The sequence below is a fragment of the Marmota marmota genome, unplaced genomic scaffold, assembly GCF_001458135.2.
Source record: "Marmota marmota marmota unplaced genomic scaffold, marMar, whole genome shotgun sequence".
Taxonomy (NCBI): Eukaryota; Metazoa; Chordata; class Mammalia; order Rodentia; family Sciuridae; genus Marmota; species Marmota marmota.
In genome coordinates this window covers 667,578-688,643 of record NW_026000261.1, presented here as the reverse complement: position 1 = coordinate 688,643, position 21,066 = coordinate 667,578, and the positions used below count along the sequence as shown (strand labels likewise).

The 21,066-nt window shown below is 36.2% G+C and overlaps 1 protein-coding gene, 1 non-coding gene and 1 pseudogene across 2 annotated transcripts in view; 1 reads left to right on the top strand and 2 right to left on the bottom strand.

Annotated features, from left to right (window-relative positions):
• The window catches only part of Lrch2 (leucine rich repeats and calponin homology domain containing 2), a 99,585-nt gene that overhangs the window by 13,886 nt on the left and 64,633 nt on the right, over positions 1–21,066 (bottom strand). The window contains 4 exon segments of the mRNA XM_015497914.2: positions 3,103–3,153; positions 7,012–7,056; positions 14,344–14,460; positions 14,547–14,595. Of these exon segments, the coding sequence (XP_015353400.1) occupies positions 3,103–3,153; positions 7,012–7,056; positions 14,344–14,460; positions 14,547–14,595 (262 nt within the window).
• On the bottom strand, positions 2,623–2,750 carry LOC125614319. The gene has a single exon (XR_007344931.1). It is a non-coding gene; the product is annotated as a small nucleolar RNA SNORA35 (small nucleolar RNA).
• LOC107152394 lies at positions 18,699–19,647 on the top strand (annotated as a pseudogene).

The window sequence follows — 21,066 nt, the reverse complement described above, 5'->3', positions numbered from 1 at the left end:
GTATATAAATAGATATTATTTTTTGAAAAAAGGAACCAGATTAAAGTCTCCAAAATAGTGAAGTATGCTTCAATGAAGAGATATGTGAATTTACCAACTCAGTATCTATGTGTTTTTTGTTTGTTTGTTTGTTTTTGTGGTACTGGGGAGAGAACCCAGGGGCCCTATGCCACTGAGCTGCATCCTTAGCCCTTTTATTTTATTTTACTTTTTTTTTTTTTTTTTTTTTTTTGTACTGGGGATCAAACCCAGAGCTTTGTGCAGGCAAGGAAAGCACTCTACCAACTGAGCTATATCTCCAGCACCTTATTCCACATTTTTTACTGGTGCATTATAGTTATGCACAATGGTGGGATTTGTTGTTACATATTCATACATGCATACGATATAAAATATAATTTGGCCACTATCTCTCCCCTGCACTTTCCTCCTTCCTCCCCTTCTCTCACCCCCTAGTCCCTTTCTTTTATTCTACTGATTTTATTTTTTGTTTTGGGACAGGATCTTGCTAAGCTGTGGAGGCTGGTCTCGAACTTGTGATCCTCCTCCTCAGTCCCTGGGACCAATCTTCATATTTACATTAACAGGAGCTGCAGAATGATTGAGGATGATAAATTATTATCTGCTCTATTTGAATGCATTATTTCAAAGTGCTTCTATATACTGTGGTATGCTGGGAAAATATATGTGTTATATTAAACAAATCTGAACTTTGAGTCAGAAAGCTCAGGCTCTGTCTTAAACACACTTAATTTTTCTGTGATTGATTTTTTATCTTTCAAATGAAATTTCTATGAAGAATAAATAAGGTAACTGTTAGGTAGAACTTGACATAGGCAACACCATTTTGAAACATACTCCATCTTAGAACAAGAGTCACCTCACAGTCACTGTGACTTGGCCTGACCTTAAACTCCAGACATACCCCATCATTATGAAAAGAAACCACAAACACTCTGTCATCATACAAAAGAAAATTGTTAGCTGAAATTCTGAAAACACCTGGTCTGACAAGGAACAGTGACCACCTCAAAGAATGGAGGTGTCCACCATAAGGACCCTTCCCTACCCTTCCCTGGCCAACCCCTAGCAACAGCCTAATCCCTTCACCCCTTCCCCTATATCTACCCCAGGCTGTAAGTAGAAGAGGGGTCACAGCCTCCACTGGGCCACCCTCTGCGGATTTATCCCAAACAAACCTGTATTACTGTTGAGCCACCTCTCATCTCTTTATTTCCTTTATTCCTTTTTTCCTTACAGCAAATACATGAAAGTACTTTGTAAATTAAGAAGGAATAAAATAATGTAATCTTATTACATTATTAGTGGCAACTTATTTAATTTGTACAACTCTGGGAAGTAGGCAGGGCCTAGGCTCTAATCACTATTCTGCCATTTATTGGGCATGCTTTTTGGGAAAATTATCTATCTCTTCAGCTGTAAAATGATGAAGATGACACCTAGTCATGGGACTAATTTTGGGTTCAAACATATTAGTAACACTTTGCTAAAACACTACACTAATTAGTTTTACCATTTCCTTCCTTCTTTTTTCTTCTTCTTCCCCCACCCCCCTCCTCTACTGAGAATTGAACCCATGGGCATTCTACCACTGAGCCACATCTTCAGCCCTTTTATTTTTTTTATTTTGAGAAAGAGCCTTGCTAAATTGCTGAGGGTGGCCTTGAACCTGTGGTTCTCCTGCTTCAGCTTCTTGAATCACTGGTATTACAGGTATTTGCCACTTGGCCTAGCCCGCCATTTTCTTTTCACATAAAATTGAAACAATTGGAATTCTGTAGATTATCTGAATCTTCTGTCAATTAACATGATATGCAATTCAAGTTGAATGTTAGTTGATCTACAAAAACACATGCTTATCACTCTATCCATCCATACTTACTATTTGTCTTCATTTTTTGGTTAAATTGTTATGAATACCTTGCAAAAAAAAATCACTTATCCAAATGCAGCAAAAATATATTATAAAAGCAATATAACTTATCTGAGAAAATTGGCACTAATAATCTCCCCTGTGAGCACCGACCTTAAAATCATAAAGCAGCTAGGCAACAAGGACTAATCACTTACTCCTTATAAATTAAAAGATTTACAAAAGTATGTGACCAAGATTAATTCTAGAATATCCTAATTTAAAGTATTTTCTAAACACATATAAACCATTTTACCTTCCATACAAATAATTTAGAATTGTGTTTATAAAACTCATGCCCAACAAGTCTATATAAAAGTTTTATAATGCAAATCATCCAAAACAATAGATAGAGAATCCTGGCTCTCTACAAAAGTAATGCCACTTACATAGAATGAAATACTTATTCAGTTAATTTGGACCATCCAAACATTTAGATAATATCCTGAATTCACCAAATGAATGCATATTTTTCTATTTAATACTGCCAATACACTTTAGAACACTAAGGTAATCTGAATAGAAGAGATACTGTTTAGAATGTTTTAATTTTAAATCTGTGGTAAAGCATGAAGTCAAACTAATTTAGAAGAATCGATCATTCAAACCTCCAGAATATTTAGTTGAGATTTTACAAACTGTGCTTTTCATAGATGGGCTCTCCTTGGGATCCCCTGCCCCTTAAGGAAATGTGTAACCTTTTGTCGATAGGAACAACCCACCTCAGGGATGTTTCTCGTGGAAAAAGGAAGTTTCTCTTGCATTGCTTTCAGACCAATTGGTTACAAAGAAAACCAATGGCCATTGCACAATGCTGTAGTGCCTTTTTCAAAGTAAAATTTTAAAGTTATTAAAATATGGATGAATCAGAAAGCACACATTTCATAGAAGTGCCTTATTTTCTATGATCTACAGATATTTTCCACAGAAAATCACAGATAAGTGATATTTAGCATGAATATTTATTTTTAAAATATATTATAGACTAGAAATTTGTACATACTGACCTATCATAGATTTTAAAATAGAGGTGAATACTTTACTTCATGAAAAAAAAAGAAAAAGATGAAATTAAAGAGAAAGAGGCAAGGAAGAACCCCATGTAAAACACAGAAAACATATAAAAAACACATACAAACATTTAAAACATATAAAAACAGAACTTGTACCTCAGATGATACTGGAGATTGTGGTGACATATTAGCATTATCACTGTCTTGCTAAAATATAAAAATAAAAAGATGAAAGATGAAATTAAAATATAAAACAATGATTTAAACATATAAAAGGAAACCTGAAAATTGTTTTGATCAACTGCTAAAGGAAGAGTCTAGATCATACCATCTAACATCTTGCAACTCAAAATGTGTTCTGTGAACCAACAGCATAGGCATTCTCTGAGAGTTTGTTGGAAATGCAGAATCTGAGGACCCATCCAATATCAAATCAGAATCTACATAAAACTCCCAAGTAATTCATTAATTATTTTAAAGTTTGAGAAGTACTATCTACACACAAGAGTAATGATATGTTACAATTTGAGACATGTAAATGATGACATGCAAAAGTTCCATCACACCAAATTATGTGAATCAATATATGCTTAGAAATACTTAATTGAATAAATCATGAAATGGTCCACAATTTTTGAATAACTATTCTACTGCCAACCACATACAAAATCTTGACATTCAACCTGTAATGTGCACAACACATTGAACATTTACTCATTCAACAAATGATTATGATTAGCTACTATGTCAGACACTGGAAGACACTGGGAGTATTGATTTTTTTTTTTCCTTTTGGTACTGAGGACTGAATCCAGGGCCACTTTACCAATAAACCACATCCCTGGCCCTTTTTATTTTTATTTTTTAATTTTGAGACAGGGTCTTACTAATTTGCTGTGGGTCTTGGTAAGTTGCTGAGGCTGACCTTGAAGCTATGGTCCTCCTGCCTCAGCCTCCAGAGCCTCTAGGATTACAGGCATGCACCAGTGCACCCAGTTACAGGAGTAATGAAATTTAGTAAAATATTATCTTTTAAGAATCTCTCAATGTAGAGGGAAAATAGATTTATGTGTGCAGATAATACAACATGCTTAACTCTATGCATGGGATATTATGAGGCACAGATAAAAGGACTTTGGGGAAGAGCAGGGATGAAAGAAGGCTTAACCACTAAGTCACATCCCCATCCCATTTTAGTATTTCATTTAGAGACAGAGTGTCACTGAATTGCTTAGGGCCTCACTAAGTTGCTGAGGCTGGCTTTGAACTTGCGATCCTCCTGCCTTAGCCTCCTGAGCCGTTAGGATTACAGGCATGCGCCACTGCCCCGGCAAAGTTGAATATTTCTTAGCAAGGGAATGGCCCACTTGTATTTGTGGTCTTTGAAACAATCATTCTGGTTGCAGTGAGGAAAATAACTGGAGAATGGAAGAAGAGCAAGGAAGCTATTTGCAGTAATGCAAGAAAGAAGTGATGAGGGCTGTGCCAGGGCAGCAACAGTGAAAAGGAAGGTGGAGAAAATGTATACAAAATATTTCAGTTCCAAAAAATAAATAAATGAACAAAACAGTAGGTCTTGGTGACAAATACTAAGGCAGATAGGACAAAAATGGGTATGAGGAGACAGGAAGAGTGGCTAAACTGAACCTCTAGCTCAGGGTCCAGAAAATGTTTTCTGTAAAAGATTAGGGAGTAAATATTTTAAGTTCTGTGGACCATATGATGCCTATAGCAACAGTTCAAGTCTGCAATTATAATGCAAAAGCAGTCATAGGAAAATGGAGGACCACATTAGGCCCTGGGCCATAGTCTTTTAATTTCTGCTTTAACTGCTGGGTAAATAGTGGATTGCACTCACTCAGTAGATCTCAACCTTAGCTACCCATTAAACTCACATGGGAAACTTTAAACACATCATTGTCCAGGCTACTCCACATTTTACTACGGGTCAATTAAATCCAAGTATCTTGGGGTGAGACCCAGGCATAGGTATTTTTTAACGCTCACCAGGTGATTTCGATGTGTAGCCAAGGTTGAAAAATGCACCACTGAAAAACTGTGATATGAAGCAAAGATGAAAAACAAAAATAAAAATAAAACCATGCTGAGTCCTAAGTATGATGGATATAAGATTATAAGGACCTGAACCATGGGCATGTGGCACATACCTGTAATTGATAGGAGACAGACAGACATGATTGGTGGGAACACTAGGTAAAGAGAATAATTCTATAAACATGCTTTCTTTTCCAAGAAGCAATTTACCTGCAGTACTGCCTGGCTTAAGCCCATAGGATATGCTACATTCTTCAGAAAACAACCTGTTATCTGCAGGAGAAATGCAGGCCAGAGTGTAAGTTACCCTGAAGAGGGAGACTTTTGTAATTCTTACACAGATCGGATCCCAGAATTCAAGGAGATAAGGATAATTCTTCCTTACCATAAAATCTGTAAGAATTTATGTTTAAGAATCTTAATTAGAACCATTCAGTCCAGGCCAAAGTGACCTAGAGTTGTCATGGTAGTGGAGACTTGAAAGTCTGATGTCACTCTGTTGTCAGTCAAAAATCAAGAAGTTGATCTTGGTGGAATTCTCTGGAAACTTCTCAGGATCCCCAATAAAACTAGAGTGGAGGAGAGCCATGCTGTTCCTCTCCAAGAGGACCTACTCTTTCCCTTGAGAGTGTCACCTTTCCCATCCCTTTTAATAAACTAATTTCTGCTACTCTGAGTGACATGTCTGAAATCTTTCTGACTTGATAAAAAGAACTGGGGTATGAAGTGGGAGTCTTTCATGCTGCCTCCGTTTTCTGGAAGGCCCCACCCCTGTAACATAATCACAGCAATTCAGGAAGCTGAGGCAGGAGGATTGCAAGTTCAAGGGCAGCCTCAACAACTTAACAAGACCCTGTCTCAAATATTTTTAAAAATTGAATAATAAAAAGGGCTGGGTACCATGTAGCTTGGTGATAGTGTGTCCCTAGGTTCACTCCCCAGTACCACTAAATAAATAAATAAATAAGATTACAAGGGCAGGAGGCTCAGGGGAGAAGTGGGAACTAGAGACAAACCCAAGAAACTTTGAGAGCTGATAAAAGTACTCTAGAGAACATATAGTGGACTATGATCTGGGGAACAATAATATTTAAGGGACACACTGTGATCTTGCAGAACTACTGTAATGGAAAGAAAGGGGGCAGATATATAGCTTTTGGCATTACTATCTTTTATTCATCTCAGTAAATTCTACTGGAAAGGACATGGAGAGGCATTGGTATTTGGTCTAGGAAAAAATAAATCGTCTAGCTCTATTATTTTGCCGTGTGTGTGTGTGTGTGTGTGTGTGTGTGTATGTTGTTGTTGTTTTTGTGACAGAGTCTCACTAAGTTGCTTAAGGCCCTCGCTAATTGCTGAGGCTGGATTTGAAGTTGTGATTCTCCTGCCCCAGCCTCCTGAGTCACTGGGATTACAGTTGCTGCCACCATGCTCAGCTGCCCTGTGTGATTTTATTTGCTAAAATAAAGGTGTTTTCAGAAGCCCTGCCAAGTAACCAACATCAAACTAACTACCAATTTCTCCAACCAAAAACTACACAAAACTTAGATATTTATGGTAATAAGAATGTAATATTTCAACATTGTTAGGCTGCTGCATTAGAAAATTTTGTGGCAATGTATAAACTGAAAAATCCAACTTAAAATTCTAAATAGTGAACACAGTTTGTAGAAAGAGTTCCTAAAAAAATTTCAATTCACTACAATGCTGATTTAGAAAGATAAAAGATGGGAACAGGTAACAAAATCAAAATTCATGGATTATAGAGTTCAAGACAAATGATAATAAAATTCAAAACTATTAGAAACTGTTTTCTAAGGGACATACAAACATTACACAATTAAACTAATAATTATATAATGATGCTCTGAAGATTTTAGTATTGGAGAAAATCCATGCATTAAACTAATAACAAAGACACTGAAAGATGGATTACATTAAACTCTAATTGAACCAACTAAATATGAAAAGTAAACATTTCAAATAAGTATATTACCCTCTTTTCCTCACCTCATCATTTTCATTGCCACTTGAACTCTTCCTTGCTGATTTATACTGAAAAACATTTAAAATACATTATTTTTCTTGAGCATGTGAATTCTCTACTAATAAATTATATGTGAGATTTATTCATATTTTGGTACTTTATTAAATTACCTAATATTAACCTTAAGCATATAACCAGCTTAAACCATTCTACTGTTAACATAGATAATGCTTTCTGCATGTAAGGCACTGTTCTAAGTACTTTAAATATAGCAAGTAACATTCCTTCCTAAGCCAATTGCACTTCCTATTCATTCAGGTTTAAGATCTGAGTGTTGTCTTAGAATCTTCCTCTTTCTTATTTCACTATATTCAACTCATCATCAACTCAATTCATTTTGCAATCTCCGACTTACCTCTTCTGAATGTTTACAACTACCACACTATCCCAGACTCTCATAATCTCTCACCTGATCTATAATCTCACTATTCTAAGATGCCATCTATTGTCAATAAATCTATTAATTTCAAGTTTAAAAAGAGAACCGAATTAAATGTATATAATGATTATACAGTAATAGTAATAATGACAATAGCTAACATACTAGTGCTTATTATATAGCAGTGCTGACTGAAGTACCTTATAATCTTCCCAAAAGTGCTATTTAATCTTCATAACAACCCTATATATCCCAAGTACTATTCTCCCTGTTTTATAGTGAGAAACAGAGATAACGTGCTCAATATATATTAAAAAAATGGTAATATGTGACTAAATGCTTTTTAGAATTAAGGAAATACAGTAGACAATCACTGTAGTTTTTATTTTCTAATTCTTTCACATTGTAAATGATCCTAAAAATCAGTGGTATATTAATCTTCTGCTTACAACTCATGAGTGTCTTACTGAAAAGCTCTTGAGTTTTCAGGTATGTACAAATGTTTTGCATGCCATTATTTACCGTCCCCTTTATTTATGCAGCATTATCTCCCATGAGCCTTGGAAAAATAGATAACCTACCTGATATCAACCACAAACTGGGGAGTGAGTTGTGTTAGGAATTACAAATACAAAACATCCATTTCTGTCCTGTCTCCTTTGACAACTATGACTAATTACTCTTACCAGCTGATCCTAGACACAGACTCAAAATATACTTTCAACCCAGTGTTCCAAAGAGCCATTGGATAAAATTGGCATGTGTGAAAAAAACCTATTTGCCATCCCCATGGCAAGATGCTTTGATGGAGTCAATTATTTTTAGTTTTATTCTACTTCAAAGAGACAGTGATGTTTAAGTGAATAACAGGTAATATTTGTGAAGTGATTACTCTGTGGCAAGAGCTGTTCTAAGCACTGTATATTATTTTAAAAATTAGTTGTTATAACAGTCCTGTGAAGGAATGTACAATCAGACTCATTTGTAGATGAAAAATAATAAATAACAAGACTACAAAACTTCCAAATTCACACAGTTAGTAGGTTGATTCTAAAAGCTCAGCCACTATGCTATACCCCCATTTTCAAATCCTGAATGATTACTAGCAATTTGCCAGGAATAAAGAGCTAATGGGCATTGTCAAAAGAGGGAAAGCACAAAGAAGTAAAAAGCACAGTCTATGTACAAGACAACGAGTAATACAGTGAGGCTACTGGGGAGAGTGAATTGTGGCAGGTCACCAAATGTAAAAAAGCAGGTAAGAAATGCCCCATGAAGATTTTGAGAAGTCCAAATTTTATCTAATTATAACACGGAGCCAATAAAGAAATATACAAAAGGGCTGGGGATGTGGCTCAAGTGGTAGCGCGCTCGCCTGGCATGCATGCGGCCCAGGTTCGAGCCTCAGCACCACACACAAACAAAGATGTTGTGTCTGCCGAAAACTAAAAAAAAATAAATATTAAAATTCTCTCTCTCTCTCTCTCTCTCTCTCTCTCTCTCTCTCTCTCTTTAAAANAGTGGCAGAGTGCTTGTGTGAGGTACTGGGTTCAATTCTCAGAACCACATAAAAATGAATAAATAAAATAATGGTATTGTGTCCATCAACAACTTTAAAAAATAACAGAAGAGGGCTGGGAATATAGCTCAGTGGTAAAACTCTTGCGGGGCATATGAGACCTTGAGCTCAACCCTCAATACTACAAAAAACAACCAACTAACCAACCAAAAAGATAAAAGAAAGATCAGGGAAGAAAAATGAGGTAGAAACCAAGAAAGGAGCTTTAAGAGGAAAATTTGGCCAATATTGTTAAATATTATACTGGATTTTGCTGTTAGCAGGTACGCGTTAACCATATTTCAATCCAAAAATGGAGATGAAAGTCAGACTGTAGCGAGTGAAGGAGTGATCAGAAACTGAAGAAGTAGAAACGACAAGTTTTGACTTAACAGACAGCAAAGGCAACAGCTGAAAAGGGAATCAGGGATAATGGTACTGGGACTCAGAAAACACTACCCAAACTAGGGCATCCTAGGGGTCACTCTCCAATCTTCTCCAGCCCTCCTTTCTTTGTCTCTCTTTCTCCTCCAAAGAAGATCACAGAAACTAAATTCCTCTCCCCCATAGCAATGCATAAGATCTGAAAAGGTCACTCTCTTGACCTTCTTCCCTGAAGACCCTCATGTGACAGGCATCCAACCACATACTGGGTAAGGAGGAATATCATATAGAGACACAGGAGAGAGTCTGAACATGAGGCCTTCCTGAGATACCCCCCAAGTTTATTACCATCAGATTATAACCCTATCTGTCCAGTCATGTTTCTGGACGACTATCCACTTCTTTCATCAGACTGAGTATAAAAATACAGTTTTCCCTCAGTCTTTGGGTCTTCATTTCTGAAGGCTCTGTGTCACATAAAACTTTTGTTAAATTTGTTATCCTCTTCTCTTGTTGATTTGTCTTTTGTTATAGGGATCTCAGGAATGACCCTTGCAATTGCTGAGGAAAGGTATTTTTTCCTCCCCTATAGTAGAAGTTTGAACATATTTACAAAGTGAGAAGTGAAGAGATAGAACACAAAAGAGTGAGTAGATAACTGAAATGCAAAGAAACACAGGATGTTACAGTCAAGGCTTAGATAATGGTAAATGTATTACTGTTACTTAACTACTACTCTAAATAAAAATTTCATTACACATAAAAACTCATATTCTAAATTTATATAACTGCACATATTTAAAGGTCCAATAGCTAAAACCGTAGCTATATACAGAGATTTTAAAATATTCTGTAAGTCAATTTTTTATTAATTCAATTCAGCTATCCCCCATTGGTATTAGTCTGAATTACTAAAGTTTTATTATATCTGAATTCAAATATTACAATAAAGGCTTAGTTAACAAACCAGAGACATAGAAAGGTCAGTTCATCTATGAAGCTTACATTAATTTCACAGGAGAGATAATTTGTGTACAAATTATTTCTCACAACAAATCAAGTTATTTTACAAACCCAGTGCAGAATAAAACTTCCCCAGTACAGCATAAAATCAACAACAATTACAGAAAAAAATATAAAAATATCTTCCTTGAGGTTAGCCTTTAAATGAAGATATTATACTATATTCATGAAAACACTATGTATTTTAAGAGTCATTATAATGGTTATTTAAAATTTTTTTTTTTAGTTGTAGGTGGACACAATACCTTCATTTTATTTTTATGTTTTGCTGATGAAACCCAGTGCCTCACACATGCCAGGCGAGTACTCTACCACTGAGCCACGACCCCAGCCCCCATTATAACGTTTTGTCACAATAGGAAAGAGATACATTTAAAGACATGTGGCATTTGAATATATTAAATAATATTTTAAACTAACTTGGTATAATTATTCTAATACCTTTTAACATTTTTGTTTAAAAATCTATCATCAAAAGCATTTGGAAATTCATGTGTTATTCTTACAAGAAATCAAAGCTACTAATTTATATTAAACATTATCAACAAAGGATTAGATTTTCATACTGTTACGCATCTTCTTAAGATAATATTAATGAAATTCTGTAAAAGATGTTTAATAAAGTAATGTATTTCTGGGAATGCTTTACTTTGAAAAATGCAGTGGTTTTATTTTGGCTACAAAGACACTAAGTTATACCTGCAAGAATAGTAATCTATTCAACAGTGGCCTGGGAATCATCTAAAAAGTACTAATTCATCTTCTGTTCACATAACATGGCCAATATGTTAAAACATTTTTCCCTTAGTCTTAGAGGCTAACCTAAAAAACACATTACCCTAAATTAGTCTTGGCAACTAAGAAAAAAATGGAGAGCTGAATTTCATACACACATGCATGCACACACCCAAACATGCACACTTGTGTATGTATACACAAACACTGTCAAAAAATATAATTTGTAACAGCATCGTGAATGATTTACCATTGGACAGATATAAATCCTGTGGCTTAGTTATTTATACATGTTAGGAAAAAGTTGCTCAAAAGCTCTGTATGTTTCATAACACAGCAAAGCTAAAGAAGCTATTACCCACCCTCTCCCCTGTGACAATTTGATATAAACTTCTAGAGTACTGTATTTTAGTTTAATAATCTAAAGTTCCAGATTAGGTTTAACTACACACATTAGAAAACCTTTTTGAGGGCTGGGGTTGTGGCTCAGTGGCAGAGCGCTTGCCTTAGCACACGTGAAGCACTGAGTTCAATCCTCAGCACCACATAAAAATAAACAAATAAAGCACACGTGAAGCACTGAGTTCATCCACAGCTACAAAAATATTTTTTAAAAAAACCTTTTTGATTCTTAGGGATAGATTATTAAGAAAAATTTCCTTTTTGTCTCTGAAAGAAAGATACTTCATAGAAATGGCTGGATAATGTTTTAATCATGAAAATATTGACAATAATTATAGTTCTGACCTTTCTTTCTTCCTTTCTTCCTTCCTTCCTTTCTTTCTTTCCTTCGTTTTTTTCTGATGGTGGAAAATGAGCCCATGTTTTCATGCTCTACCACTGAACTATATCTACAGTCCCATTCAATTTTATATTTTCTTGACATCATAGAAAAAAATTGACATACGCCATTTTTGCAATGTTCTCACACTGACATCTTCTGACAACTCAGGAGAACTACATATCTCTTTAAAACATTTTGCAGCAACTGAACCTTATCTTTGAACCTACTTTATCAAGTAAGAAAGAAATGAACATATATTCAATGATGGTTATGCAATGGGGACTTCAAATATTATCCTATTTGCTCTAGCAACTTCATAACATAACCAATATTGTAAGCCATAAAAAGAAAATATTTATCAGCAAATTATGCTATTAAGCCAAAGAATTATCTGTTAAAGGAACACTGAGGCCTCTGTTAAGACTTTATTGAGAAGAGCACTTTAGTTACTGTAAAATATTTTTAAAAGCAGGGAACTGTATTAATTTTGAAGTGTTTGTTCATTTGATACTAGGCTATCCAAAGTAGATAAAGAAGCAGCGTAACATAAGCTCTAAGTTCAAGGTAAGTGACCTAAGGCATACTGCTTAGCCTCCCTGTGTATTAATTTCTCCATCTATAAAATAGGAATGATAATAACTGTGCTTAACTCAGTTGTTTAGGGTTGTTTAGAAGACTAAATTAGTTAAAGCACTTAAAACAGTGCCTGGCACTCAGTATTATGCAAATGTTTTGAAAAAAATTCAGAATTGGTATGATTTTACTATATTAGGATAAAGAAGATCAAATAAATATCAAATCTCTTTCATTACTTAGAAATACTAAAATTTCTCCCACATAATCAATTATCCATCCAGTTTTATGTATAAACGAATTTTATTCAGTGCCTTGGTTCAAGTTTTCATAAATTATAAATGGGAACTTTAAAATAAATGCCAGGGACTTGGAATGCGGCTCATTGGTAGAGCACTTGCCTGGCATATGTGAGGCCCTGGGTTCAATCCCCAGCATAGATAGATAGATAGATAGATAGATGCCAGAATGTAAATATAAGTACAAATCTATAAAGGGTTGGGATAAATAGCCTTTCACTATTACTGACCAGGATTCTGTTTAGAATGTTCTTCTCTTTTTTCTCGTGTTTTTTATTTCTTCATTATCTCTCATACTGGCCAATTCACACAAGGCTCATTAAAAGAACTCAGTAGTTATTTATTGAAAGCTTAAACTTGTCACAGATTTTCTAAGACATATAATATTTTTGTTTTGGTCATATGATAGAACTTGCAAATATATGTTAGACTCCTACATATGAAAACAGATCAGTGTGCATTTAGAAACCTATTTCTACCAAATAGAAATATACAAAATAAATCCTATGTAATAGTGATATACACTGAATTCCCTACAGTATAGCTAAGTACTATGCATTCAAATAAAACTATCATTAGACTTGAATTATGCTTTGGGAAATAGAAAAGGTGCAAAGACAGCAAAATTTGCTATTCATGAAGCAGGACCAAGTCTGTGCTGCTCGTTCAAGTCAAATGTCAAAAATAAATTTTGCTTAGTATGCAATTTATTCCAAATTCTGATGGTTGGCCTCTGCAAATATAGCAGACTTTAAAAACAAATAGATAACATTATAATATTTACAAGGGTATCCACATTAAAATTTTATTAAAACCCAACTACCTAGAAATTTGGGATAATTCGGATACTCTGGGGTTTTACTTCTGCTAAGATGAAAGACCCTCTTAAGAAAACTACTAAGATAACAAGAAGAAAAGAAAATGGATGAAACTCTTCTCAAACATGTTTAAAGCCACATGAATAGCATTCATTTACATAGAAACAGTTATATATTAATTGTAAACATGTCAACTATTTGTTGACAAATCCAATAAGTCCTTTCCCGAACAATTATTTTCTTTACTTATTTATTTTATGGTATCAGAGATTGAACCCAGAGGTACTTAACTACTGAGCTACAACCCCAGTTCTATTTTTTTTTATTTCATATTTTGAGAGTCTCACTAAGTTGCTGAGGGCCTCAATATGGTGCTGAGGCTGGCTTTGAATTTGTAATCCTCCTGCCTCAGCCTCCTGAGCTGCTGAGATTACAGGTGTGAGCCATTGCACCTGGCTTCAACAATTCTTTTAAAATGTATATAAATTTCTACACTTAGCAAATATTCATCTATCTTATAAAGTATTAGGAAAATTATAATTCATACTGACACACTCTTAATTACTTTGAACTATTGAAACTTTATGGCTATAATTAGATAGTACATCTGTATCACCTACATATGGGAAATTAAAATAAACACATTTACTACATTTAACTAGAACATTATACCTTATTAACTTAAAAATTATAAAATCAAAATTAATAAATACAAAGTAAATTTAAAATTTTAATAAAGTACCTTGAAATATTCTTTTCTAATCTGTTTGCTTCGCCTTCTTTCTTCACTTTGCCAAATTATAGGTTGAGATTCTGGCCACTGTTGTTCATCTAATTGATCCTTCTGATTTTCTAAGGGCTATAATGAGACAATTTCTTTTAAATAAACAAATAAGCACAAAATAATACATATGTACATATATTTGCAAATTAATTTCTTCTTACCTGCCATGTAAGGGGTGATAATGGTGAATTAACTTCATCTGTTGAGACACTAAAAAAATTAAAGATGCTTTAATATCTCTTAAAATATTTAGAAAAATCTTCATTATGAACATTATAAAGTTGTCTTTTTAAAACCAGAATTTCAAGGCTTTATCCAAGTATATGCTTTGAACTAATAACATAAAACTTAAAGTTGACAAAACATATTGTTCCTAATAACAATTGCTCCTCAGGAAATATCAAAATGGGCTTATTTTATATGAACCTTATGCATAAAGCTACTCCAAGGACTTTTTAGAGGCTGTTATAGTTTGGATCTGAGATATCTCCCAAAATGCTCATGTTTTGAAGACATGATCCCCAGAGCAAAAAGGTTCATTGATATGGCTTTTAGGCAATGATTAAGGCTCATCAATGGATTGATCCATTTGATGATCCATTGATAGCTGAATGGATGACTGTGTGGCAACTATAGATAGGTGGGGTGTGGCTGGAGGAAGTAGGTCACTGGGGGCTTGGCCTTGGGGACTATATATGTACCTGGTCCCTTCTTGTTTCTTTCTCTGTTTCCCTGCTTCCATGAGCTGAGAAGCTTTCTTCTGCCACAATATTCTGCCTAAATTAAGCCCCAGAGCAATGGAGCTGACTGACCATGGACTGAATCTCTAAAACCATGAGCTCAAAATTAACATTTCCTGCTCTAATTTGTTCTTGTCTGGTATTTTGGTCACAGCAACAAAAGATGAACTAACAAAAAGGCCAAATATCCAGAGACAATCAATCAAAGGAAAGATAGGGTATTTATTATATCAAAATAAATTACCAAAGACTAAAAAAAAAGGAGTTACTCTTTTTTGCCTACTGAATTTCTGATTGTGAGTTTCAACCCCTTCATTCTGACACAACAGGAGCTATAAAGGAAAATTTTTTTTTCATCTAGTTTTTCTTTGTTGTTGGAATGAGGTAAATTGTGCAGCTTGTTGTTAGATGGCAGATTTGTGCATAAATTCCACTGGAAAAAATATAAACAAAATGTCCACTAGAGCTGAAATTATTTAACACTTGGTTACTTCTGTACAGTACAGTAAGAAAAACATATAAAAATTAGGAAGAATCAAATTTCTAAAAATTTATAGGGCACAAGATTATTCAAGAGGAAAAAAATCTAGTCTTACAATGTAGTATGAAACTATAATTAAAGAAAAACATACAAAAGTTAATAGCTTTCTTTCACATCAACTATTATGACTTACAAAGTATATTTTAAAAATCCCATTCATAAAAGAAAGGAAAAGTATAAAATACCTAGTAAGAATCTTACTTACATATGTACAAGACCTACATAATAAAACTGCAAATGTTTAGTAAAATTCTTTTTTTGGTACCAGAAAATGAACTCATGGGCACTTGACCACTGAACCACATCCCCAGCCCTATTTTGTACTTTCTAAGAGACAGAGTCTCACTGAGTTGCTTAGCACCTCGCTAAATTACTGAGGCTGGCTTTGAACTCAGGATCCTCCTGCCTCCACCTCCAAAGCAGCTGGGAATACAGGTGTGTGCCACTGAGCCTGGCCTCTAGTAAGAGTCCTGAATAATTTAAATGTTCTTGAAGGAAAACACTAAACATTATAGGTAAACTTCTTTTTCAAACCAATTAAGAACTGAAATGAACTGTAATTATAGGGTCTTGATTTAACATCTAAGCAGCCATCTTACTGTTAACCGCCATCTCATAAGTTTCATTTTCCTGTCCTCTTACCTGACTGAACCTTCCCCGCCCCTGTGAGTGACCTACCCCATGGTACCATAACCCTAAGCCAATTCCAGGAGGACAGGACCCCTGGACTCTGGAGAGCCCCATGGTGCCATCAACCTAAGCCAATCCCATGCTATTCCCACCCACCTAGCTCTGCCGCAAGCATCCCCAGCCTATCCCACAGCGCCACAGCTACAACTCAAAACCCCTACCTCACAAAAGCTCAGCACCCAAACATGTGGGAGCCTCTCTCCACTCTATAGAGGGATGGCCTTTATTTGTCAGCTTTGACAAATAAACCTTTGTGTGGATCTCTGCCTGTTCTCCATCTGTCCTTCATTTCTCGCTCGCCCATCTCTCGCTTTCTCACTTTCTTTTCAGTAATAATTTTTTTAAGACCTGAGAAGTATTTTTTACTTATTTTAGAAATTTGACAAAATAATTTCAGAGTTAATTCAATGATTAAGAAAAGAATCAATGATTAAGAAGAGAAAACTTATATAATAAAGGGGTAAATTATAGTAATAATGGAGCTAGGGGTTAGCTCAGTGGGAGAGCACTTGCTCACCACATGCCAGGTCCTGGACTTAATCCCAAGCATTGCTAAAAAAGAAGAAGGAGGAGGAGGAGAAAGAAAAGAATTAAAAATTGAAATTACAGTAGTAAAATTAGTGCTGGCTCCAGAATCTATAGTTTTTCAATGAAATAAGATCACAGGACTACAAGAACTACAAATTTAACAAATTATGATATAAATCACTGAAGAAATGATGGATTGTGTAATAAATAGTTCAGAAATAACTGGCTGACTACTTGTAAAACATGCAGAAAGAAAGGAAGAAAGACAAAAGAATAGTACATAAGAAAAGGAGGAAGAAAAGAAGGGAGGGAAAAAACCTAAATTCCTTACCTCATATCCAAAATCACACTTAATGAATTAAAAGATTTAAATAGAAATAAACATGAAACCACAAAAGTACTTGAAAAATATGGGCAGTAGCTGGACACAGTGGCACTCATCTGTTGTCCAAGCTACTTGGGAGGCTGAGGCAAGAGGACTGCTTGAGCCTGGAAGTTTGAGGCAAGTCTAGGCAACATAGCAAGACTTCCATCACAGTAAAAAGAGCAGTAATTTTTCAAATGTTGGTATGAAGAGAGCCTACGGTAGAAACCATGAAAACCAAACACTAAGAGATGTAAGTATATAAAAATATAAAAATTATGGGGCTGGGACTGTGGCTCCGTGGTAGAGCACTTGCCTAGCATGTGTGAGGCCCTGGGTTTGATTCTTAGCACCACCATACAAATAAATAAATAAAGTCCATTGACAACTAAGGAAATATAAATATATTAGACTACCAGACTGCATGTATAACTCAGTGGTAGAGTACTTTCCTAGCATATGCAAGGCCCTAGGTTTGATTCCCCAGCACCAAAAAAAGACTTTACTTCTGGCCAAGATATAATAAGAGTGACCAAAACTAAAAGAACAAACAAAATATGGGGCTGGGGATGTGGCTCAAGCGGTAGCGCGCTCGCCTGGCATGCGTGCGGCCCAGGTTTGAGGATCAAACCTCAGCACCACAAACAAACAAAGATGTTGTGTCCGCTGAAAACTAAAAAATAAATATTAAAAAAATTCTCTCTCTCTCTCTTTAAAAAAAAAAAGAACGAACAAAATATATAAAATTATGCTTTCTGAGACACACTGAATACCAGGTTTAAAAAAAAAAGACATTATCCCTTAAGAGATGGGTAATAAACAAAATGAAAGACTTGTTAAAGTTGCTACTTGGAGAGTGTTTCTGAGGCCACAGCCAAGACAGGGTAAATGAAGGTGAAGGCAGAGCACCAACACTTCCTGAATTAGGAGAAAGAACAATAATACAAGAGTTCACAGAACAGAGTAACAAAGCAAAGGACAATGCAGAGAGAGAGAGAAAGAACTTCCTTCATATTTTCAGCCAGGTCCTAATCAGTGACATATGTGAGGAATATACCTTAGTCAAAAGAATGAGATAACACCAGAAGAATAGAAAGAATAATTCCCAGATTCACAGAGGACCAGGAGTACTACCAGTTCCCACCAACCAGACTGGAAAATCTTCTAATTCATGAGGTATCAGGTGGAATATTAAGAAAGGTCTTGCCTTAATGGGAGCAGGGGAGCAAATTTAGTCCTAGACTAAATGTTGCACTGCTCCCACATAATAAATCATAAAGCCAGATCCCCAAAATATCAAACTGTTTCTAAGTAATTACCATATCCCAGAACAAAAGTTAAGAATATTTATGGTAATACTATAATATCCAAACCTAAGAAGGCAAAGTTCACAATGTTTGGTATTCAATAAAAGTTTCAATCTAGTGAGAGGGCAGCAGAATGATCAAACACTGAGAGCATCCTAATGTCCTATGAGCACGTGAAACTTAAATTCAATGACATGAAGAATATGTCAGAGATCTTCAAAGAGAACAAGAAAGGCACTGTCTACCTTACCCCTTACAGGGTCAACTTTCTGTCCAAGGGGAAGGAGGCCATGCAGTCCTTCATGATACCATTTTATCTCATGAAGGACTGTGAGATCAAGTAGCCTGTGTTGGTGAAAACTGCCAAGGGAACAGCAAAGGCTAAAACTGGAGGTGGCTGGGAAGGCTCTGCTACAGACAATTTGACCTTCACAACAGGGGGCACCATCGAGTTTAGTCAATGGATTCTCCAGATGGCATTTCAAGCCCCAGAAGTGAAGCCCTCAATGGAGCCTATGGGTACCCTTAATGCCTAGTGGGGCCTGTTTTTCCCCCACCAGTTGCCAATGGAATATACACTGCCCCCATCTCATTTCTATTCAGGACACCCTCTGAAGGATGGGGCCATGGGATATGTGAAGCTTCCGCTTCCACCTTATCCTAGACCCATGAAACTATAGTCAGCAGCCCTGATGTCCCCTCCACTACTGCAGCCATGGCCAAGCCCATAGAAGTAGCTACCAGCGCCTATTATAACCTGGGCAACCCACATAATGCCTCCATGCCCACAAGCTAGCCTCTTCCACCTCCCTATTATCCTCTGGAAGTTAAGACCCAGTAGGCCCCACCCACCTCCCTGCCCTCACCCTCAGGGGCCTTTCCCCATCTTTTTTTGCAGGGCAACATCTGCCCTGGAGGATGCCAGGGAGGGCCTTGTCCTTCCCCAGGTCTGAATATAAAAAGTTAACAGGAACTAGCCAGGGATAGTGGCACAACCCTATAATCCTAGCAGTTTGGGAAGCTGAGACAGGAGGATTAAGAGTTCAAAGCCAGTCTCAGCAACAGCAAGGCACAAAGCACCTCAGTGAGACCCTATCTCTAAATAAAATAGAAAACAGGGCTGCGGATGTGGCTCAGTGGTTGAGTGCCCGAGTTTAATTTTTTTGGTACACGGGATTGAACTCAACCACCAAAAAAATTAAACAGTTACTGGGAATTAGGGTTGTAGGAAGGTAGGCCCCCTGGCCTCTGCTGAGGTGTTCTTGGAAGCATGGGTTATTCCTCTTTTGCTCTAGTAGCCCCATCCCACAGAGAAACTCTCTGGCCATCTCCTCTGCTGCAGTCCAGTCTCTCAGTCTGGTGGTCATTCTGCACTCAGTCTTGTGAGCTCCATCAGACCTGCCACATGTCTTCCCAAAGGGGCAACAGGCCTTGCCAGGCCCAACTCACATTCCTTCCATGGTCTGTTCTTGACCCTGGAAGGCCACTGTCCCACCTGTCAGGTCACATTCCATTCAGCAAGGCCTGGCCCAGTCACACCCACACTGCCTTTGGTCATTCTTTTGCTACTTCTGACTTCAGGAGCTTTATTACTATAGCTTCCAGGGTTTGGTGGCTTCAGAGGAAGCCCACTGCAGCTAGGTAGGAAACCCCCTCTGTTTGCTTGCTAGTGTTTCTGGAATTTGTTGGCCTCTAATCTGTCTTCCCTCTATAAGGAGTTTCTCAACTGGATCTGTAGTGTGCATGTTCATCCTATCATGCCATTCAGGGAATACATGGTGGGCAGAGAATGAGGGCTCCCAACCCTGCATGCTGGTCATAGCCTGCTGCTGGCCCCTTAGCCTGCCCCCTCCCTTTTAAGCATCACGTGCCCTGGGTGCACAGAGATTTGCTCTCATTTGTTCCTGGGCCAACTATAAAGCAAGAAGAAATGGTTATTTAAAGAGAATTCTCTATTATTTTACAAAAAACTCCAGTTAATATATTAATGTGAAACCCTGTATGCAAAAAAAAATACCTATTAATATTCAGGAAGCTAAAGAAAAAGAATGAAAATGGTAAGTACAGACATGATCAAAGTTCAAGAGATAAAAAGTACATCTGAAATTGAAAGTAAATTAGGTGGGATTAACTACAAATTAGGCATTTTATAAGAAATGATTAGTGAACATGAAGACATAATAGAATAAGTAGCCCAAGTCAGAAAGATAAATATTCAAGAAGAATGAATAGACCATCAGTGATCTGCAAGAAACTTCAGATGGACTAATAATATACACGTAACTGGAGTTTCATAATAGAAGAGATCAAGTGACAAAACATATTTGAAGAAATAAGGGCCCCAAATTTTCTCATGAAAACAATAAACTCACAAATTCATAAAGTTCAATAAACACCAAGCTAAAGAAACATTAAAAACTACATCGAAATACATTGTATCAAATTACTGAAGTTAAGTGATTATATATATATATATATATATATATATATATATATATATATATATATATA